The sequence below is a fragment of the Haliotis rufescens genome, unplaced genomic scaffold (assembly GCF_023055435.1).
Source record: "Haliotis rufescens isolate VD_foot unplaced genomic scaffold, xgHalRufe1.0.p SCAF_5, whole genome shotgun sequence".
NCBI classification, from domain to species: domain Eukaryota; kingdom Metazoa; phylum Mollusca; class Gastropoda; order Lepetellida; family Haliotidae; genus Haliotis; species Haliotis rufescens.
In genome coordinates this window covers 37,486,238-37,505,667 of record NW_025964223.1, presented here as the reverse complement: position 1 = coordinate 37,505,667, position 19,430 = coordinate 37,486,238, and the positions used below count along the sequence as shown (strand labels likewise).

The 19,430-nt window shown below is 44.7% G+C and overlaps 1 protein-coding gene across 2 annotated transcripts in view; it reads left to right on the top strand.

The window, feature by feature from the left end:
- The window catches only part of LOC124116315 (protein O-mannosyl-transferase TMTC3-like), a 45,013-nt gene extending 30,176 nt beyond the window's left edge, over nt 1-14,837 (top strand). For both annotated transcript variants that reach the window (XM_046477597.2, XM_046477598.2), the window contains exons 18-21: nt 4,528-4,648; nt 6,686-6,790; nt 7,361-7,444; nt 13,433-14,837. In XM_046477597.2, the coding sequence (XP_046333553.2) occupies nt 4,528-4,648; nt 6,686-6,790; nt 7,361-7,444; nt 13,433-14,281 (1,159 nt within the window). In that variant the 3' untranslated portion in view covers nt 14,282-14,837. The remainder of the gene's footprint in view (nt 1-4,527; nt 4,649-6,685; nt 6,791-7,360; nt 7,445-13,432) is intronic.
- Nucleotides 14,838-19,430: the final 4,593 nt, after the last annotated feature.

The window sequence follows — 19,430 nt, the reverse complement described above, 5'->3', positions numbered from 1 at the left end:
CTGGGGTCTTCGCTGACAGGGGTGACACAGACCAGGTCTTCACTGACAGGGGTGACACAGACTGGGGTCTTCACTGACAGCGGTGACACAGACCAGGTCTTCACTGACAGTGGTGACACAGACTGGGGTCTTCACTGACAGGGGTGACACAGACCAGGTCGGTCTTCACTGACAGGGGTGACACAGACCAGGTCTTCACTGACAGGGGTGACACAGACTGGGGTCTTCGCTGACAGGGGTGACACAGACCAGGTCTTCACTGACAGGGGTGACACAGACTGGGGTCTTCGCTGACAGGGGTGACACAGACCAGGTCTTCACTGACAGGGGTGACACAGACTGGGGTCTTCACTGACCGCGGTGACACAGACTGGGGTCTTCACTGAGAGGGAGGATACTGACAAGGGTCTTACTGACAGGGTTGACACAGACTGGGGTCTTCACTGATAGGGGTGACACTGACCTTGGACTTCACTGACAGGGGTGACACAGACTGGGGTCTTCACTGACAGGGGTGATACTGACCAGGGACTTCACTGACAGGGGTGACACAGACCAGGTCTTCACTGACAGGGGTGACACAGACTGGGGTCTTCACTGACAGGGGTGACACAGACTGGGGTCATCACTGACAGGGATGACACAGACCAGGTCTCCACTGACAGGGGTGACACAGACCAGGGACTTCACTGACAGGGGTGACACAGACTGGGGTCATCACTGACAGGAGTGACACAGACCCGGCCATCACTGACAGGGGTGACACAGACCAGGGAGTTCACTGACAGGGGTGACACAGACCAGGTCTCCACTGACAGGGGTGACACAGACCAGGGAGTTCACTGACAGGGGTGACACAGACTGGGGTCTTCACTGACAGCGGTGTTACTGACCAGGGTCTTCACTGACAGGGGTGACACAGACTGATGTCTTCACTGACAGGGGTGACAGACCAGGTCTTCACTGACAGGGGTGACACAGACCAGGGTCTTCACTGACAGGGGTGACACAGACCAGGTCTTCACTGACAGGGATGACACAGACCAGGGACTTCACTGACAGGGGTGACAGACCAGGTCTTCACTGACAGGGGTGACACAGACCAGGGTCTTCACTGACAGGGGTGACACAGACCAGGTCTTCATTGACAGGGGTGACACAGACCAGGGACTTCACTGACAGGGGTGACACAGACCAGGGACTTTATTGTGCTTGCCAGGACATTTGAAAACATAAGACGCTACCAACTTGCATGTTTTAAATCTTGCCAGTTTGTTAATTTATTCTGCATTACTCTTACTACTTTTTTTTACTGAAAGACGTAGCTGTGAGAGGTCCAGCAGCAGAAGAAGTTGTTCCCACCAGTAGTGTGGCAGGACCCTTACACAGCTGCCAGGTGACCGGAAGTGGTGATGTCACATAAGAGCACATTACTGCTTTGTCAGCCAACACAGTCAGATGTGTTCATGAGAATACATTGTTTTCTCTTGCTATTGTGTTGTTGTTTATGGCTTGTGCACTTTTGGTCTTATCCATACATAATTTGTCTTAAATTTCTGCTAGTTTGTTGCTCTAAGCCATTCTTGTGTATTGCTTGGTAATTGTTTCATGTATAATCCGATACTCTCTGTGGGCATTTAAATGTTTGTTTGCACTTTCTCTTGCATAATGTTCTCATTCAGCCAATGAGTTTTTTAGTTCTAAATTGCCTGCCCGTTTTCATTTTTTTTAGACTGCACTGCTTCCTGTCTGACAACATCTCAGTGCTGTTTCTGCAGTCCCCCTCAAGCCTTATCAAGTAACCCGAGGGTATCAAAGAAGCGTCGGACGCAGCGGCTGCTCAGACGCCCTAAGACGCCTGGCACTGCAGAGACAACCTCTACCCTTGCTATCTTTGATATGCAGGCTACTACGGCTGAGATGCAGCAACCTTCCACTTCGGGCATGACTTCACCCACGGTTCTCCAGACTTGGTTGCAGGGGCAGACTCTGATGACTTGGAAGCCGATGACTACATCCATGATCACGCCAGCGCTGGTGCCTCCCCTGGCGTTGACAACCTCCCTGATGTCAATTCTTAACAGTGCCGGCGCCAGTGCACTTGAGCTCCAACACAGTCCCCACAGGTTTCGGACCTTTACCCGGCCTTCCAGCTTGCACCACCGGCAATCCCGGCAATCCCATGGTGACAACAGTGGCACTGGTGATAACAGCAGCATCGGCACCAGCCATGCAACCAGCAACAACAGCACCTCACAGCGCCTCCTGGCATGTCCCTACACCTACAATATATGGCGCCCATGATGCCCCCTGTGCCTTCAATATACCTGCACTTACGGGAGTTCACCCCAAATAATGTGTGCAAAAACATATGGTTTCCACTTGGTTTCGTCTGAAGGCTCTTTTGTACCTAAGTACAACGAATCTCTTCCCCTGAGAAAGACACTCATCTAAGCCGTAACCAAGTCCCTGACTGGATGAAAGACCCTATTTCGTGGTCTGGTGGTCAAAAGTCCACCCGGTGAGAGGAAGGTCCGGGGTTTGATACCCGGCCGTGTCATACCAAAAGATGTTTACACATGGTACTTGTAGTTACCTTGTCTGGCGCTCGGCATAAGGACTGGTCGGCTCATGTCAGTTATGTCAGGCCATCACCCAGCTAAAGGATCTGGTCTCAGTACTGGACGAAGATTTTGTGATATTATCAATATCGCTGGGGACGTTTTCCCCATCCATGCTTTGGAGGTGTGGACAGGACACACACCTAGGATGAGGATCTCCACTGAATGAAGGAGTCGTCTAAGCCAACAGCTAACCAGATCTGAGACACACTTTTCACTTTCCTAAAAATGGAGGACCGTGAGGACGTTGTGAAAATTCCCGTTTTTTTCCTGTCTCATCGGAGTACGATCAACTTTTGGTGAACGATTCCAAGGAGAGGACGATAGTTCTCTCATTGAACTTAGTTCACATGGCTTCTGGTAGACATCATCTGTACCAGAACATGCAGATCATCACTTTTCACGCTCGTTTAGCCTCTTGGGATCATCAGTGACAGGTCAGGACAAGGCCTCTCAAATATCATATCTATCACTTTGTTTCTACACTGACTGCATCATACTTTCCTCACAGAACTCGGGAACACCACTTGTCTGTCCAACACACAGTTTACAGAGGATTGTCTGTGTGTGGAGCTTGAACCTCATCTCTGGCTAAATGCGGGATTCTAGGTTACTGGGCAGGGTGATTTAAATGTCACGTGTCATGAAGTTTCTGATTGTTAATGTCTCCTATTGGAATTAGGTCAATTAACTTAATGCTAGCTGTGCAGTGTATTTCTACAGATTGGTCTGCATGCTTACTTGTACTTAATGCTACAACCCCTCGATCAGATGCCTGTCGCTTACATCAAGGTGACCGAGTCACTAACTTCAGTAGACCTCCGATGCCTACATGCGGAGTAACGATACACCCTTCAGTGTCACCTATATGTAAGAACTGAATAGCTTATATGGTGCCAAGGGGATTGAAACGATCACCTTACTTTGTACAGTATGATCTTTCAGACAAAAGTATTTTATATTCTGCCTTATCTACTAGCTTCAGCATCAATTTTATTATTCCTTCCACGACTGCTACGTTGACCTCCGATAACAACATGGGAAGTCCCTTCATCATCACAATATAAGAATGTGAGCGATTATACGATGCCCAGAGGATGGAAAGGATCACCTTACTTTCAAACTAAAGTTTTATGTTTATATTCAGCTTTGTCTACTGGATACAGCTTCAACTTCCCTCGACCATGCCTTGGTGTTCGGTAGGGCATTTATGTAATCTTCATGGGATCTGGCATTGGTTTGCAGATGAACACAATTTTCCAAGTATCATTTAGACCCGACACGATCAGAAACCCTCCTGAAGTTGATTTTTCAACTTTATCCTGCATTACTTAGTACCCTCCCATCTAAGTACCCTCCCATCGCAGTGCTACCTTCCCAAGAAGTCTTCAGATGTTACATTTAAAGCAATAATGGGCTCTTATGTGACGTCACCACTTCCGGGTCACGTGGCAGGTGTGTGAGGGTATTGCCACACAACTGGTTGGAACAACTATTTCTGCAACTGGACCTCTCACAGCTTTGTCTTTCTGTGAAAAAAGTAGTAAGAGTAATGAAGGATAAGTTAACAAACTGGCAAGATTTAAAACATGCAAGTTGGTAGCGTCTTATGTTTTCAAATGTCCTGGCAAACACAATAAAGTCAAAATACAGCAGGAAATGCATTAAGGACTAAGGACTATTAAATGCAGAAAAGTCTACAAATGTCAAAAATATTTCGATGTTATTGATTCTTTATCATGATGAATCAGTAGTTTCTGTATACTATACCCCTTAAGAAGCAATTTCTCTTTCTAAAAGAACTCGGTGAGTTTGTGGTGAAACACTGCTGGTACTGCTTGGTAACAAGACTCTTACCTTGCTTCAATATGGATGGTAACTCTCCATGTGATCTTGGTGTCTGCAGGTTGAAGAAGCTGTTGGACGCTGATCCAGAGGACTCCAAGATACACTTTAACCTAGCTATGCTGGCGATGGATGACAAGGACTTTATAGCGGCAGAGAAATACTTCAAACGAGCCCTGGAGGTGAGCCTTGCAGCAAGCTGTAGGACACACTGTAGCATTACAGACCTAGGAAGGGACGTAGCAAAGGAGTGATAGGGCCTATGTCCAATTTGTAACAAGTCATCAACTAATAGGGCATTCTGAAGGAAATGTCTCTTACATGTTTATCTTTATCTTCATTTGAAGGTTTGAGTTTACATGACAGTGACCCTGAGATTATGAACAGTGGACCTGAGATTATTTGACCGTGGACCTGGATTATTTGACAGTGGACCTGATTTTATGTGAACGTGGCTTAGAGATTGTTTGACAGTAGGTCTGAGATTGTGTGGAAGTGAACCTGAGATTATGTGACAGTGGAATTGTGATTGTTGGATAGTGGAATTGTGATTATGTGACAGTGGAATTGTGATTGTGTGACAGTGGAATTGTGATTATGTGACAGTGGAATTGTGACTATGTGACAGTGGAATTGTGATTGTGTGACAGTGGAATTGTGATTATGTGACGGTGGAATTGTGATTGTGTGACAGTGGAATTGTGATTGTGTGACAGTAGAATTGTGATTATGTGACAGTGGAATTGTGATTGTGTGACAGTGGAATTGTGATTATGTGACAGTGGAATTGTGATTATGTGACAGTGGAATTGTGATTGTGTGACAGTGGAACTGTGATTGTGTGACAGTGGAATTGTGATTATGTGACAGTAGAATTGTGATTGTGTGACAGTAGAATTGTGATTATGTGACAGTGGAATTGTGATTGTGTGACAGTGGAATTGTGATTATGTGACAGTAGAATTGTGATTGTGTGACAGTAGAATTTTGATTATGTGACAGTGGAATTGTGATTATGTGACAGTGGAATTGTGATTATGTGACAGTGGAATTGTGATTGTGTGACAGTGGAATTGTGATTGTGTCAGTGGAATTGTGATTGTGTGACAGTGGAATTGTGATTATGTGACAGTGGAATTGAGATTGTGTAACAGTAGAATTGTGATTATGTGACAGTGGAATTGTGATTGTGTGACAGTGGAATTGAGATTGTGTGACAGTAGAATTGTGATTATGTGACAGTAGAATTGTGATTGTGTGACAGTAGAATTGTGATTGTGTGACAGTAGAATTGTGATTGTGTGACAGTGGAATTGTGATTATGTGACAGTGGAATTGTGATTATGTGACAGTGGAATTGTGATTGTGTGACAGTGGAATTGAGATTGTGTGACAGTGGAATTGTGATTATGTGACAGTGGAATTGTGATTATGTGACAGTGGAATTGTGATTATGTGACAGTAGAATTGTGATTTATGAGACAGTGGAATTGTGATTGTGTGATTGCGTGACAGTGGAATTGTGATTGTACGACAGTGGAATTAAGATTGTACGACAGTGGAATTGTGATGGTGTGACAGTGGAATTGTGATTATGTGACAGTAGACCTGATGTTATGTCAGATTGAACCTGATATTGTGTGACAGAGGACCTGGTATTGTGTGACCTGAACTTCCCGAGCGCTCTGTTTAACATGGCCCTGATGTATTGTTATGTTGACAGATAAGGGAGAACCTCCCGAGCGCTCTGTTTAACATGGCCCTGATGTATTGTTATGTTGACAGATTAGGGAGAACCTCCCGAGCGCTCTGTTTAACATGGCCCTGATGTATTGTTATGTTGACAGATTAGGGAGAACTTCCCGAGCGCTCTGTTTAACATGGCCCTGATGTATTGTTATGTTGACAGATAAGGGAGAACCTCCCGAGTGCTCTGTTTAACATGGCCCTGATGTATTGTTATGTTGACAGATTAGGGAGAACCTCCCGAGCGCTCTGTTTAACATGGCCCTGATGTATTGTTATGTTGACAGATTAGGGAGAACCTCCCGAGCGCTCTGTTTAACATGGCCCTGATGTATTGTTATGTTGACAGATTAGGGAGAACTTCCCGAGCGCTCTGTTTAACATGGCCCTGATGTATTGTTATGTTGACAGCTTAGGGAGAACTTCCCGAGCGCTCTGTTTAACATGGCCCTGATGTATTGTTATGTTGACAGCTTAGGGAGAACTTCCCGAGCGCTCTGTTTAACATGGCCCTGATGCTGGTGAATGACATGAACCGACCAGGTGATGCTCTCCTCTATCTCCGGACACTCCTACAGGTGAGAGTTAGCCCTGACAGAACGTCTGTAATACATACATACTTCACCCAAGCTAAGCTAGGTTACCTCTATCTCACTGAAGGTAAAACCTCCAGGTGCTCTCTAAGCAAGGTTGTACTACATAGTCTCATGTATTCAGTGATGGTGTTATGTGTTCTCTTGTTTAAGTTTAACCATTATTCTTTTTACTTCCGTGGGAATAAGTAATGTTCGAACTCTCCAGTTGCGTGTGCTTATACAGTCAAACACTGGTGTGTTGAACTTTGATGTGTCAAACTTACCGTTGCTTCGAAGTAAAAGCTTGGTCCCTGCACATTCCTTCAATGTTCATCATTTTCAGTTGTGTTGAACCTCTGATAACTCAAAGTATTGACGTAGGTCCCTTCAACTTGGACACATTTTACATGCTTGATCTGCTCAGATGGGTTGTACTGAAGACAACTGTAGAGCAGTTGGTGAGGTATAGATCCTTGCTAAAATGAGGATTGAAATATTATGGGGCATCCAAAGTGTTTATCGACATTGCTGTTCATCAGTGTTTGTTTTACCTTGTGACTTTTACCTCCCCAGTATAAGCCGGACCACATCAAGGGGCTGATCCTGACGGGGGACCTGAATGTCAACTATGTCAAGGACCTCAATGCAGCACAGCAGGTACGAACTTGCCCCAAACAATTAGTAGCAATCATTGAGCAGCTACCGTGGTCCAGTGCAGTTCTCCCTTGTAGGCATCCAGAATGGAGTGTGGAGAATGCTATTTCATATGGAGTTGGCATCTCAAATCTTTAACATCAATATGATGTGTAAAATGACTACACATAAACACATTCATCATCGATATCCAACCAATCTACGATTTAGTATTTTCAATATTGAATTTTCAAAATTATTCTAAAAATATGTACTTTGAATTACTGAATAAATTATGGTAACAACTGATTATAATCTATGATTGATCGCTTTGAAGAAACCAAATATGACCAATTCTGACTCAGCCTGTTGACATGGAGCATTTTCATTTTAAAGTCTGGAAGGTAATTTAAGGTACCGACATTTACTACAATATCTGAAAAACTATCGGACCTAGGCCAGTCAAAGTTGGTATGAGATTATTAAACAGTCATACATAACTGGATATTACATTTAAAGACAATCGGTGCATGAATAAAAAATCTGTCTATTTAGCTATCACTATATTTCATCAACAACAAGACCTGTTCGTCACGGGCGGAACGGGCATTCATTGTAACAGCCATCTGCATAATGCTACCCCTGTGTCACAGGGCCATATGACACAGTTGAACCAAACAACTCAACTCATAAGAGTGCAAGGGAATCACGCACGTTGAGACGCCCAACTCTAACACCGTATTTGTGCGTGCGTGATTCCCGTGCACCCTTTTGAGTTACCTTCCAGACTATACATGGGAGTAAGTGTTATATGCTGTTATTCCCCCTCCTGCTCCTTGTAATTCATTATGTTTCAGTTGATAGTATTTGCCCCTTATCATGGCTACACTGAAACTCTTGTAGCTGTCTTCTTACTGTACTGTATGTTATAACTGTTAATTGTTTAACTTTTCCTGCATTACCCCGTATTGCATTTACTGCTGTCTTTTGACAGAGAGACGAACTGAGATCCAGCTGCTGAAGAAAAGTTGTTCCAATTAGTAGAGGCTGCACCCTCACACAGTCATCAGGATCGTGACTATCAACTTGCGATTCAAAGATTCAACTTGCCCACTGGCTGTCTGGACGAGGTTTTGTTTTGTGACATTCTCCTTAACCCCGGCGTTTAGAGCGCCATGCTTTAGGAGAGATGACCTACAGGTTCACTCCTTGGATGAGGCTGAAGGAGCTCACATGTTCATTGGAAGCCATCTCTTCAAAGTCTTCTACGTGCCTCTTGGTCGATACGTGCTAGGTTTCCATCGAAAAAGAGCTTCTGGTGGACAGCATCCGTGTCAGAACTGGCAGATCTTCACTGTTCAGGCTCATTAAGCCTGTTTGACCCCTTCGTCATAGGCTACCGGGTACCCACTTCTCGGGATCATCATTGACCGGTCTCTCATATCACGGTGTATCATATCGCTCTGCACTGGCCCCGCCATCCGACGACGACATCCACTGTCTTCTTCGTTGACATCCCCGGCACCAACGCCGGCGTTCCTCAAAGAAGCTCCTCCACGACGCTCCTCGGCACTCCCGGTGCTCCTGCAGTTTTTCCGAAAACTCTTACACCACTTGTATGTCTACCATACAGTTCATTGAGGATTGTCTGTGTGTAGAGATTGCACCTCATTTACATGTGTATTTACATGTCACGTGTCAAGTTCACCGACTGTAAACATCTCCGACAGGAATTAGGTCAACTGACCTATGGGGAGCAGTGTATTTCTACAGATTGGTTTGCATGTTTACCAGATGCCTGTCTCAGTCCTTCCATGTACAGAGGATGGAAACGATAGACCTCCGCTCCCAACATGGCAGTCGCGAGGCACCACGTTTCATCGTCCCCTCACTATAAGAACAATAGCGCTTATTCGGCATTCAAGGGGTGGAAAAGGTCGCCTTACTTCGTATGGTTTGATCTTTCTGACTAGGACTCTTTTGTATCTTCAGCCTTGGCTACCAGATACAGCGTAAATGTTCTAATTCTTCCAACGACCGTTCCTTCGACCCCTGTTGACTACTTGCCTAGCATTGTGTTGTCTAGAATGTGAGCGCTTAAACGACACTCAGGGGATAGAAACGATTACATTACCTCCTGCAGTACGGTGTGATCTACCTGAACCACAGGTTTACAGATTTCCTCAGTCGACAATGCTCTGACTTCCGACTTACTGGTTACGTCGATGCCTTGGCGGTCGATTGTGGAGCGGGTTTTTTCGTCTACATGGGGTTTGGTTCACAGGTGAGCACACCTTTCCACTATCGTCTCAACGGGACATATCAGAGACCCCTGTTCCATTGGCACAGCAACAGCCTCAAGATAAAAGCGCTTATCCTGGACGTCACTTGCTGGCAAAGCATTCTCAGTCACGCCCTGTTGATCATGTCCATGGACAACACCACCATGGTGTGGTGTTTGAGGAACCAGGGTACTCTCCACTCTCCATCCCTGCTAAACCAGACCTTCAGCTTCTTCGACTTGGTGGTCTTCCCCCTTGACCTGTACTTTCTCGTTTAGCACTCATCAGGTTGAGAGCTCAACCCAGAGGTCTTCGCCAGACTCGTCAAACGATTGACACCCCAAATATTGATCTGTTCGCCACATCTCAGAACTGCCAGCTGTCTAATTATATTTCACCGGTGCCAGAACCGGGCGCTGTGGCAGTCGACGCCTTCAATGTTCCCTGGGAAGGATTACGCGCGTACGCTTCTCTGCCTCTGGTTCTCCCTCCAACGGTTCTTCATAGATCGCGGCCACTAGGCACCTGACACTGATTTTGGTTGCGCCTTGGTGGCCGGCCAGAAGTTGGTTTGTAGACCTATGCAACATCCACAGAGACAACCCTTTTGAACTTCCGGCATGGTCCAACCTTCTGCTCCCCCGACACATTTGGTTGCCACACCTAAAAACCTGCACGGTTTCGCCTGCACGCCTGGCACATCTGCAGAAAGCCCTATGAGCCAAGGGCTATTCGGTTAGACGGGGACTGTATGATGATAAATGGTGAGCGTTCCAGGCATTCTGCTCAGACAAACACCAGGATCCGATGACAGTGTCACCACAGTTCCTTGCTGAGTTCCTCCTGTACTTGCGCAGCACACGTTGGTTGAAAGGCTCTACCATCTCCACATACCTGGTTGCCATCAACTCAGTTCTTGCCATCCCGGACGATCGGAGAATGACGAAAACTCCTGAACTTGAGGCCTTGCTGCGCTCGTTCAATCATAAAGACCAGAAAGCCAAGTTCAGACCGCCCATGTGGGATCTGATTGTGGTCTTTAACACTCTTAAGACGGTTCCCTTGTACGACCTAAGGAAGAAGACGGTGTTTCTACTAGCTTTGGTAACTGCTTCGCGACGTCTCCGGTTCAAATGCCTTACTCAGGGCGCCGTTCATCTTGGGCTGTGCTATGACTTCATTGTAAAGAATCCATGCCCAGGACAGCCTGAGCCTGATAGATCATTCACTACCTCCTCCCTTCCCCCCGTCCATTGTGGGTGCTGAGGAGGAGGAGGAGGAGCTTTATTATGCCCAGTAAGGGCACTGAAGGTTTCATACAACGATCTAAAGACGATCTACCGCAAGTCTAGGAAACTCCTTTTCCTGCCGGTCTCCCCTTCGTCGCAGTCAGATGTCAGCTAGAATACCATTTCATTCTCCAAGCTTATAAAGCTGCCAGAATGGACCCTCCCCCAAGGCTATCAACCCACTATCAACACAAGATCAGGGTGATTGCATTTACCATGGCTCTTCACAGTAACTGTTCCATCCAGTCAATCAAAAAGGCTGTTCTTGGCGATCTGAAACCGTCTTCGCCAGTCACTACCTCCGTGATGTAGCCTTGGAAGATGTCGCCGGTGTTCACAGTTTTGGTTCCATGGTTGTAGACCAACAGGTCACCATTCCTCGACGCCAATGATTCTCCGATATCCCGAACGGGGCCCCTTGATCTATCTTGTGTTAATCACCCCCGACTAGAGGGCTCAACTGCGTTCCACATTCGCTCTTGGATCAGTTCTAGTTTTTGGCTACCCGCCTCATTATCCCCCGCCCAACGATGTTGGCGTGGGATATAGAAATGGGTTCTGTTGTCTGTCCGTGTGTGTATGTGTGTGTGTGTGTGTGCGTGCCTGCGTGCGTGTGTGTGTGTGTGCGTGCCTGCGTGCGTGTGTGTGTGCATCCCGAAATCGTTTCTGGAGCATCACTCAGAAACCGTTAAATATTTCTCTACTAAACTTTGCATGTCTACCAGGCACATACTGAACTGGTGCCTTTTGCTATTTAGGAATTCTAGAAACTTTATTTTTTATGTTTCCCTGGCAACAAGTTGGACTTAGGTTCTATAGGGTAGAGTTTGTTTCCGGAGCATAACTGAAAACCCATTCAATACTTTCTAACAAAATTTTTCATGTTTACCAGACACATAGTGAACTGGTGCCTTTTGATATTTAGCACTTTTAGAAATTTGTATTTTTTTACGTATCCATGGCAACAAGTTGGACTTAGAAAACAATAAGGGTAGGGCTCGATTCTGGATGAAATTTTCCACATCTATCAGACACATGCTGAATTGTTGCCTTTTGCTACTTATGAATTTTAGAAATTTGTATTACTGGGCATTATTTCCAGAATTATTTCCTTGCCAAACATTGCATGTCTATATATAAAGCACATACTGAACAGAACTGGTGCCATTTGATATTAAGGAGTTTTTAGAAATTTTTATTTTAGAATTTCCATTGCAGCTGTTTTGACATGGGCAAAGAGAAATGTTGGGTCAGTTACCTCGTTTGGGGACATAACATATTAAAATGGTGGGGGATATAGATGACTTCGTCGACTATACGCTTGTTCTATTTCTGTCACCTATTCGTGTTTTACTTTTTGCATCGACTCTCGTGTCTTGACAACAGGAATGGTACGAGATGTTGACGCCGCTGATTCTCCGATACCCTGAGTGGGGCCCATCAACCTCCCTGGTGTTTATCACCCCAGACTAGAGGACTCTCCTGCATTCCGCATTCGCTCTAGGGATGTTGACGCTACTGATTCTCCGATACTCTAAGTGGGGCCCGTCAACCTGTCTGGTGTTTATCACCCCAGCTAGAGGACTCTCCTGCATTCCGCATTCGCTCTTGGGATGTTGACGCCGGCGCCGCTGATTCTTCGATACCCTTCGAACTCTGTGGTGTTTATCACCCCAGACTAGAGGGCTCTCCTGCATTATGCATTTGCTCTTGGGATGTTGACCCCGGCGCCGCTGATTCTTCGATACCCCAACCCAGGCCCATCGAACTCTCTGGTGTTTATCACCCCAGACTAGAGGGCTCTCCTGCGTTTCGCATTCGCTGTTAGGTAAGTTCTAGTTTTTGGCTGAAGACAGGAATGGTCGTAGATGTTCCGGTCATCACTTGTATGCGGTGGGGATTCATCGGACCTTGATGAGGGTTTATTATGGATCACATCTGAAGGTATGCCACCGGCTATGCCGTCTGATAAAGATGCAATACAGAGTAATGCAGGATAAGTTAAAATATTTTTTACATTTGTATACTTATCCTGCATTACGAAGTCTAAGTGACCTCCCTCCGCTACGCTGCCTCCCCATGAAGTTTCAGATGTTATATTTAAAGCAGTTATGTGTTTTGATGTGACGTCATGACTTCCGGGTCACATGCTGACTGTGTGAGGGTGCTGCCTCTACTGGTTGGAACAACTTTTCTTCAGCAGCTGGATCTCACACAGTTCGTCTCTCTGTCAAAAGACAGCAGTAAATGCAATACGGAGTAATGCAGGATGAGTATACAAATGTAAAAAATATTTAGATTATCTAAAATTACCAATAATACAGTATATCAACTCAGGAAATGTGCTTCAACACACAAACCTGAAAATTCAGATTTAAATTAGGGTGTGTTCAATTAGCTTCAGTATGAAATGCATCACACGTTATGTTTCCTTCTGACAGAACTTTGAGGCAGTGCTGGCCCTGGATCCGAAACACGTTCAGGGCAACCACAACCTGTGTGTTGTGTATGTGGAGCAGGGCGACCTGCTGAAGGCAGAGAAGTGCCTGGTCCATGCCCACAACCTCGCCCCCGAGGAGGACTACATCAAACAACATCTCAACATCGTCCGCAGAAAGATACAGCAGATCAGACAACAGATGGCCGCACAGAAGGCACAGGCCGCAGCAGACAAGCAGCCCTCACCCCAGGCCAACCAGCAGGCTGCCCAGGGCAGACAATCTGCAGGTGCAGCAGACAAGCAGCCCTCACCCCAGGCCAACCAGCAGGCTGTCCAGGGCAGACAATCAGCAGGTGCAGCAGACAAGCAGCCCTCACCCCAGGCCAACCAGCAGGCTGCCCAGGGCAGACAATCAGCAGGTGCAGCAGACAAGCAGCCCTCACCCCAGGCCAACCAGCAGGCTGCCCAGGACCGACATTCAGCAGGTGCAGCAGACAAGCAGCCCTCACCCCAGTCCAACCAGCAGGCTGCCCAGGGCAGACAATCAGCAGGTGCAGCAGACAAGCAGCCCTCACCCCAGTCCAACCAGCAGGCTGCCCAGGGCAGACAGTCAGCAGGTGCAGCAGACAAGCAGCCCTCACCCCAGGCCAACCAGCAGGCTGCCCAGGGCAGACAATCAGCAGGTGCAGCAGACAAGCAGCCCTCACCCCAGTCCAACCAGCAGGCTGCCCAGGGCAGACAATCAGCAGGTGCAGCAGACAAGCAGCCCTCACCCCAGTCCAACCAGCAGGCTGCCCAGGGCAGACAAGCAGCAGGTGCAGCAGACAAGCAGCCCTCACCCCAACAATGATAAGATGACATCTTTCAATTCATTCATCCTATCATCACACTAGTTTCAGACTAGTACATCATGTATGATTCCATTTTTAGAAAATCAAGTGACAAAATGTTCCATACTTCTGTAAATATGGTAATGAAGGATAATTTTGAGAAATTTCCAGGAACTCTAAGGCATGGCCAAAACAATTGCATCTTGTGAAGTGTTATGTCGCAGCAGTGTGATACTATAGTGTTATTATACTGTTCAAAGCGGCATTAAAACCCAACTCACTCACTATACTGTATAAGGAAATGGAAAAACATGAAGACCTGCTGCCTTGATTTTCCTGTGTACAGTTCCATTCTGTTATGATAAATAACCATTCGTGACCAACTCGTGTTATTCCAGGACAAGCCGAATAGCGACTCATGTCCCTCTAATAGCCATTTTTGCGACCAGGTTGCGTCTTAGCGCAAACGGGCATACCTAAAACAATTGTCAACTCGTTGCGTAATGGTTCACATAAATTTCCCCATATATTATATATATTTCAGATACAATTTAAAGCACATCTGGACATGCAGAATGATACGGTATGATTGAACACATTAAACTGTGTCTTGGGTATATTTTTAGATGCAAGACATATGTCAAATCAAAAATTATTTCTGAGGGATTCTTTGACGAACAACTTGAAAGCAAACGCGCATTCTGATTGGTTTGTCGTATTTTCGCACATAACACTCATCGATAGGGGGACGAGTCTTCTTGCAGGTTACGGAAAGGGGCGAGTGGTGACGAATGGATAAATAACATGGACCCATTTGCCACCATATCTTCACTGTGCCTCGATTGACTCAATGCTGAGAGTGGATGTTCAGTCAAATTACACTGTTCTTTACAAAGCAAAGCAAGCGACTATATCAGCTGTACTCAGCTCACCTGGTAGCATAAGGACTCCCTCCCACCTCCCTCCCGTCTCAATACTCAGGTAAACATTGTCTTCTGATTGGATTATATACATCAAGCACTCACTCGGACAAGTCCTCAATTTTGAATGTAGATGGAGGTTAATGCGGAACTCTTATTCAGAAGAGATTGATTGGTTGTTAACTTCAAGCTCATGAACAAGAGAAGTTGTGTCCAAGGCACACAAGCTCCTTCCCTAGTAACGGTTACTAAGTTTTCCTGCCACCATTGTCACTGTCACTGTCAATGAATGTCACTGATGAGATTGCTACACTCCTTTGTGGAACTGCTGTTTCTTTTAGTAATATTGCTGTGTTAATGTCCAATGTTTATGAATTCCTTTGATATTCAGTTTAGAGGTTTAATCATAAGAAAAGATATGAAAGGAAGCAGAGTAATTTTTTCTGCATATTTTTAGCTCTCTCTCCCTATCATAAAATCAGTAACAAACAAACATTGCACGTAGGTAGTAAGTATTTTGTAGGTGTAGCGAAACTCTGTGCCAAGTTGGAAATATACGAGATGGTGAATGAGTCCAGGATGTTTGTCATAATAGAATAGGGCGAGAATATATTCGCTAAGCCGGCATGGAACACCTATTGATTATGGGGGAAGATCAATTAATGAATTCTCTGTGTGAGTTGTATTGATCCTGTATTTTTGCTGATGATGTTGTGATATGTGGTATGTATATACTAAGTGACCTAATCACTTCTCGGACTCACACACAAGTACTGATTTCACTGATATAGATTTGATAAATGAGAACATTTACATTTTTTTGTTTTATATCGAGTATTGAATTATTAATGATTTATGGAAATCTACATATTGTAGTTAACATGTTTATACAATGTTTTGCTGTTAATCTTTACATGCTATGTTTTGGACCAACTGATGTCAGTGATTTAACATTAACATACACATGTATATACCAGATTAGAACAAGAAGTAAACAAGTACTTCTAACCATTGTTACTTCACACCGATCTCAGTTGCCTGGTTAGCAGCTCAAGCGACCATGTGATTGTTACTGAACTCTGTTTGCTATGTCTGGTACAGTCTTTCCCTGTACAACTTTCAGAGCATGGCATGGCATACATTGACAGCTAGACTGCCCATGTCATCAAATTGTTTGTTGTGGAATGAATGATTACTGGGGTATTATCTCCCCTGGCATGTAATGTCAGCTGACGCATGGATCAACATGTCTGTGTGTGGTCATTTGTTAACGGAACACTACTCCAAAACACTGTGTATCTCTTTAAACCACTTTGAAAGAGGTGCTTAATAAGAGGTGACTTTACCATTTAGGGGTTGTTTTTGCATTTTCCTTTTTTATCAATTTTATGAAATCAAGTTGGACCGATGCTGGGATTTGTTAAAACTGTTGATGAGCTGGCGATGGTTGCTGATTGGGTCATTTTTACCTTTTGTGAATTCTTCTTGAGGGATAAGTCATCACTTGAGGAAGTGATGGATATTATTTGCAAGGGAAGGGAAGGGAACATGTTACATTGCGTACTTGAAGACTGGAAGCCACCCAGTTCTGTGTGCCGGTATGGTCAGTGACAGAGCACCAACACAATAAGGCTTCACTCAATTCATCGGAATTGCCTATGTGCCCCCATAAGCAGATCTCCCAACACATGATCCTGACATAATCAAACATCCTACTTTCACCTGATGTTTACCCAGTGATCCTACCATAGATTTCATTCTGTTAATCTACCATTATTGTCAATGTATATAGTCTTATTTTGATCATTTGTTATAAATGTTGCTAATGTACATAATACATTATGGTTGTGTGGAGGAGAGGACGTGTTACATAGTTTCCTCAAGTTATCCCCTACATTCCAGTGATGAAAGACAAGTGCTAAAATCACATTTAGTGACCATTACACATCAATATAATTGAAATCCCACAGTGAAATGTTCAGGCAAGGATCCATTCCAAACTTGCAGGAAACATAATGTTTTCCCTTGCTTGTCACACTGGCAAGATGTCCATGCTAGGGATGAAAACGTAAGTGCAAGATGTCGTCAGCATGATGTGAGCACTACTGAGTACATCAACTACTGACGGTGAAGGAAAAGGAAAGCTTGGATTTGTCTTGTGTTTCTAGGTAATATTCTATTCCCAACACTATAACTGAATAGTTTGTTTTGGGTGGTGTGATGTTTCATTTGAAGTTGGGAGGCAAGACATTCCTTATCAAAGAATAGGATAGCCCGTAAAAACTGACAGCGTTTATGTAGCTGTTTCCTCAAAACAGTGGACATAGTCTTCATTAGTGGGGAAACTACTCAAGACATTAGTGTAAAGTATCTGATATTGGAAACAGAGTTTGGAGGAATTTAGTATTTTGAATTTATGGATATGAAAGATACAAAACATCTGTCTATATTTGTATGTCCAACACTCCTGGTGTAATGCTTTAACCAGTCAGTGCCAAGTGGAATGTAATATTCCCTTGTGAATGTCCCGCTCGTTGAATCATTACATTCTGTGTTGATGTCACACATATAATACATTGTACACCTATGCTGCAGCATCTTTAGAGGGAGGGTCCTGCCAGACTCCACCCACATAGGCTATGAATGACAGCCATATTTTACCTGGTAAATGTAGGATGAAGTGAGTTTACATGAAATGACTGATTATTTCCGGTATATTTAGTGTTTGGTTTATTGTTTCTTCTGTAGAACCATTAATACTTTACACTGAGATGGCAGCTTTCTTCCTTCAGAAAAACTTTGTATTGTGTTGAAGCAGAGGATTATTTCAAGTGCCATTGTTCCTTGCACAGCTTCTGTAACACAGCACTGATTAAACTGTTGCATCCTCAGTTATTACCAGCGAGGCCTCAGTCACAAGGACTTCACAGGTATATTTCATTCATTCTAAGAATATGTTTTTTGATCCTGCCAGTTCAGGTTAACAAGAGCGCTATAATATCCTGACTCACTCACTGCAGCTGTTGATGCTGCTGGTGCTCTGCGTCTTCGTAAACACAATAAACATATCTTCTCCAGTGTGTCAGTTTTATCTTTCATCAACTGGCCATATACAAGTAGGGCTCATACAATGGTGCATTGTATGAACACTCCCTCATGACAGGTCGGTGTTCACAGCATTGACCTGATCACAGATTGGTTTCCAGATACATGTAACAAGTATGCACTATGCCTATATTTCATTATCAGATATTTTAAATACACACATGCACAAAAGTTAAGCGCGACCATATTCATAGTCTCTTGATTTCACGTGTGGGAATCAGAAATACGAAATATGATGATGTATGACTGAATTAGGCTTCCATAGTTTCATGAACCCAAATTTGTCCAGATACCAGAAGGAAAGCGTGCTTTACGTGTTGCTGCAGTTCCCCTACCTTATAAATAGTGAAATTCAAGTTTCAGACACGTTGCATTTTGCTCCTGTTTGAGATTCCCCTTCCAATAGAGGTTGAAAATCAGCCATGGTGAGGAGAAAGTTAACGAACGCTGAAAGATGGCAAGTGATAGGCATGAAAAATTTGGGCATGTCATGCAGGGCCATTGCAAGACAAATGGGTCGTCATCACAGTGTTATCACTCGTTTGATTGTCAAACATGGTCGAACCATTGATGTCAATGACAGGCATAGGTCTGGTAGGCCAAGAAAGACCTCTAACAGAGAGGATAGATGTCTTTTCAGGATAGTCAGACGAAATCCATTTTCCACTTCAACAGATTTAAGACTGCAGTGGATTACCAATCAAAGACTCTCGACGATGACCGTAATGCGTCGCCACAGAGTGGCTGGTTATAACGCCAGAAGACCAGTAAAATGTCCTCAACTGACTGAGAGGCACATGCAGAATCAACTGATATGGTGTCGTGCCCGTAGTCGATGGAACTTGGCCAACTGGAGAAGGATCCATTGGTCTTGACGAGTGTCGAATGCTGCTACGAACTGTTGATGGTCGAATATGTGTTTGGAGGCAACGTAACACTCGTTTTGCACCAAGGAACATCCAGAAGACCTTACCATGTGGCGGGGGTCTGCCATGATATGGGGTTGTATTTCCTTTGGCTGCAAACTTCCGCTGGTGACAATTCGTGGAAACCTGAATGGCCAACAATACCAAGATGGCGTTCTTCGTCCAGTGGTAGTCCCTCATTTTGACAACCATCCTCTTCAGACAAGACCTGTTTACAT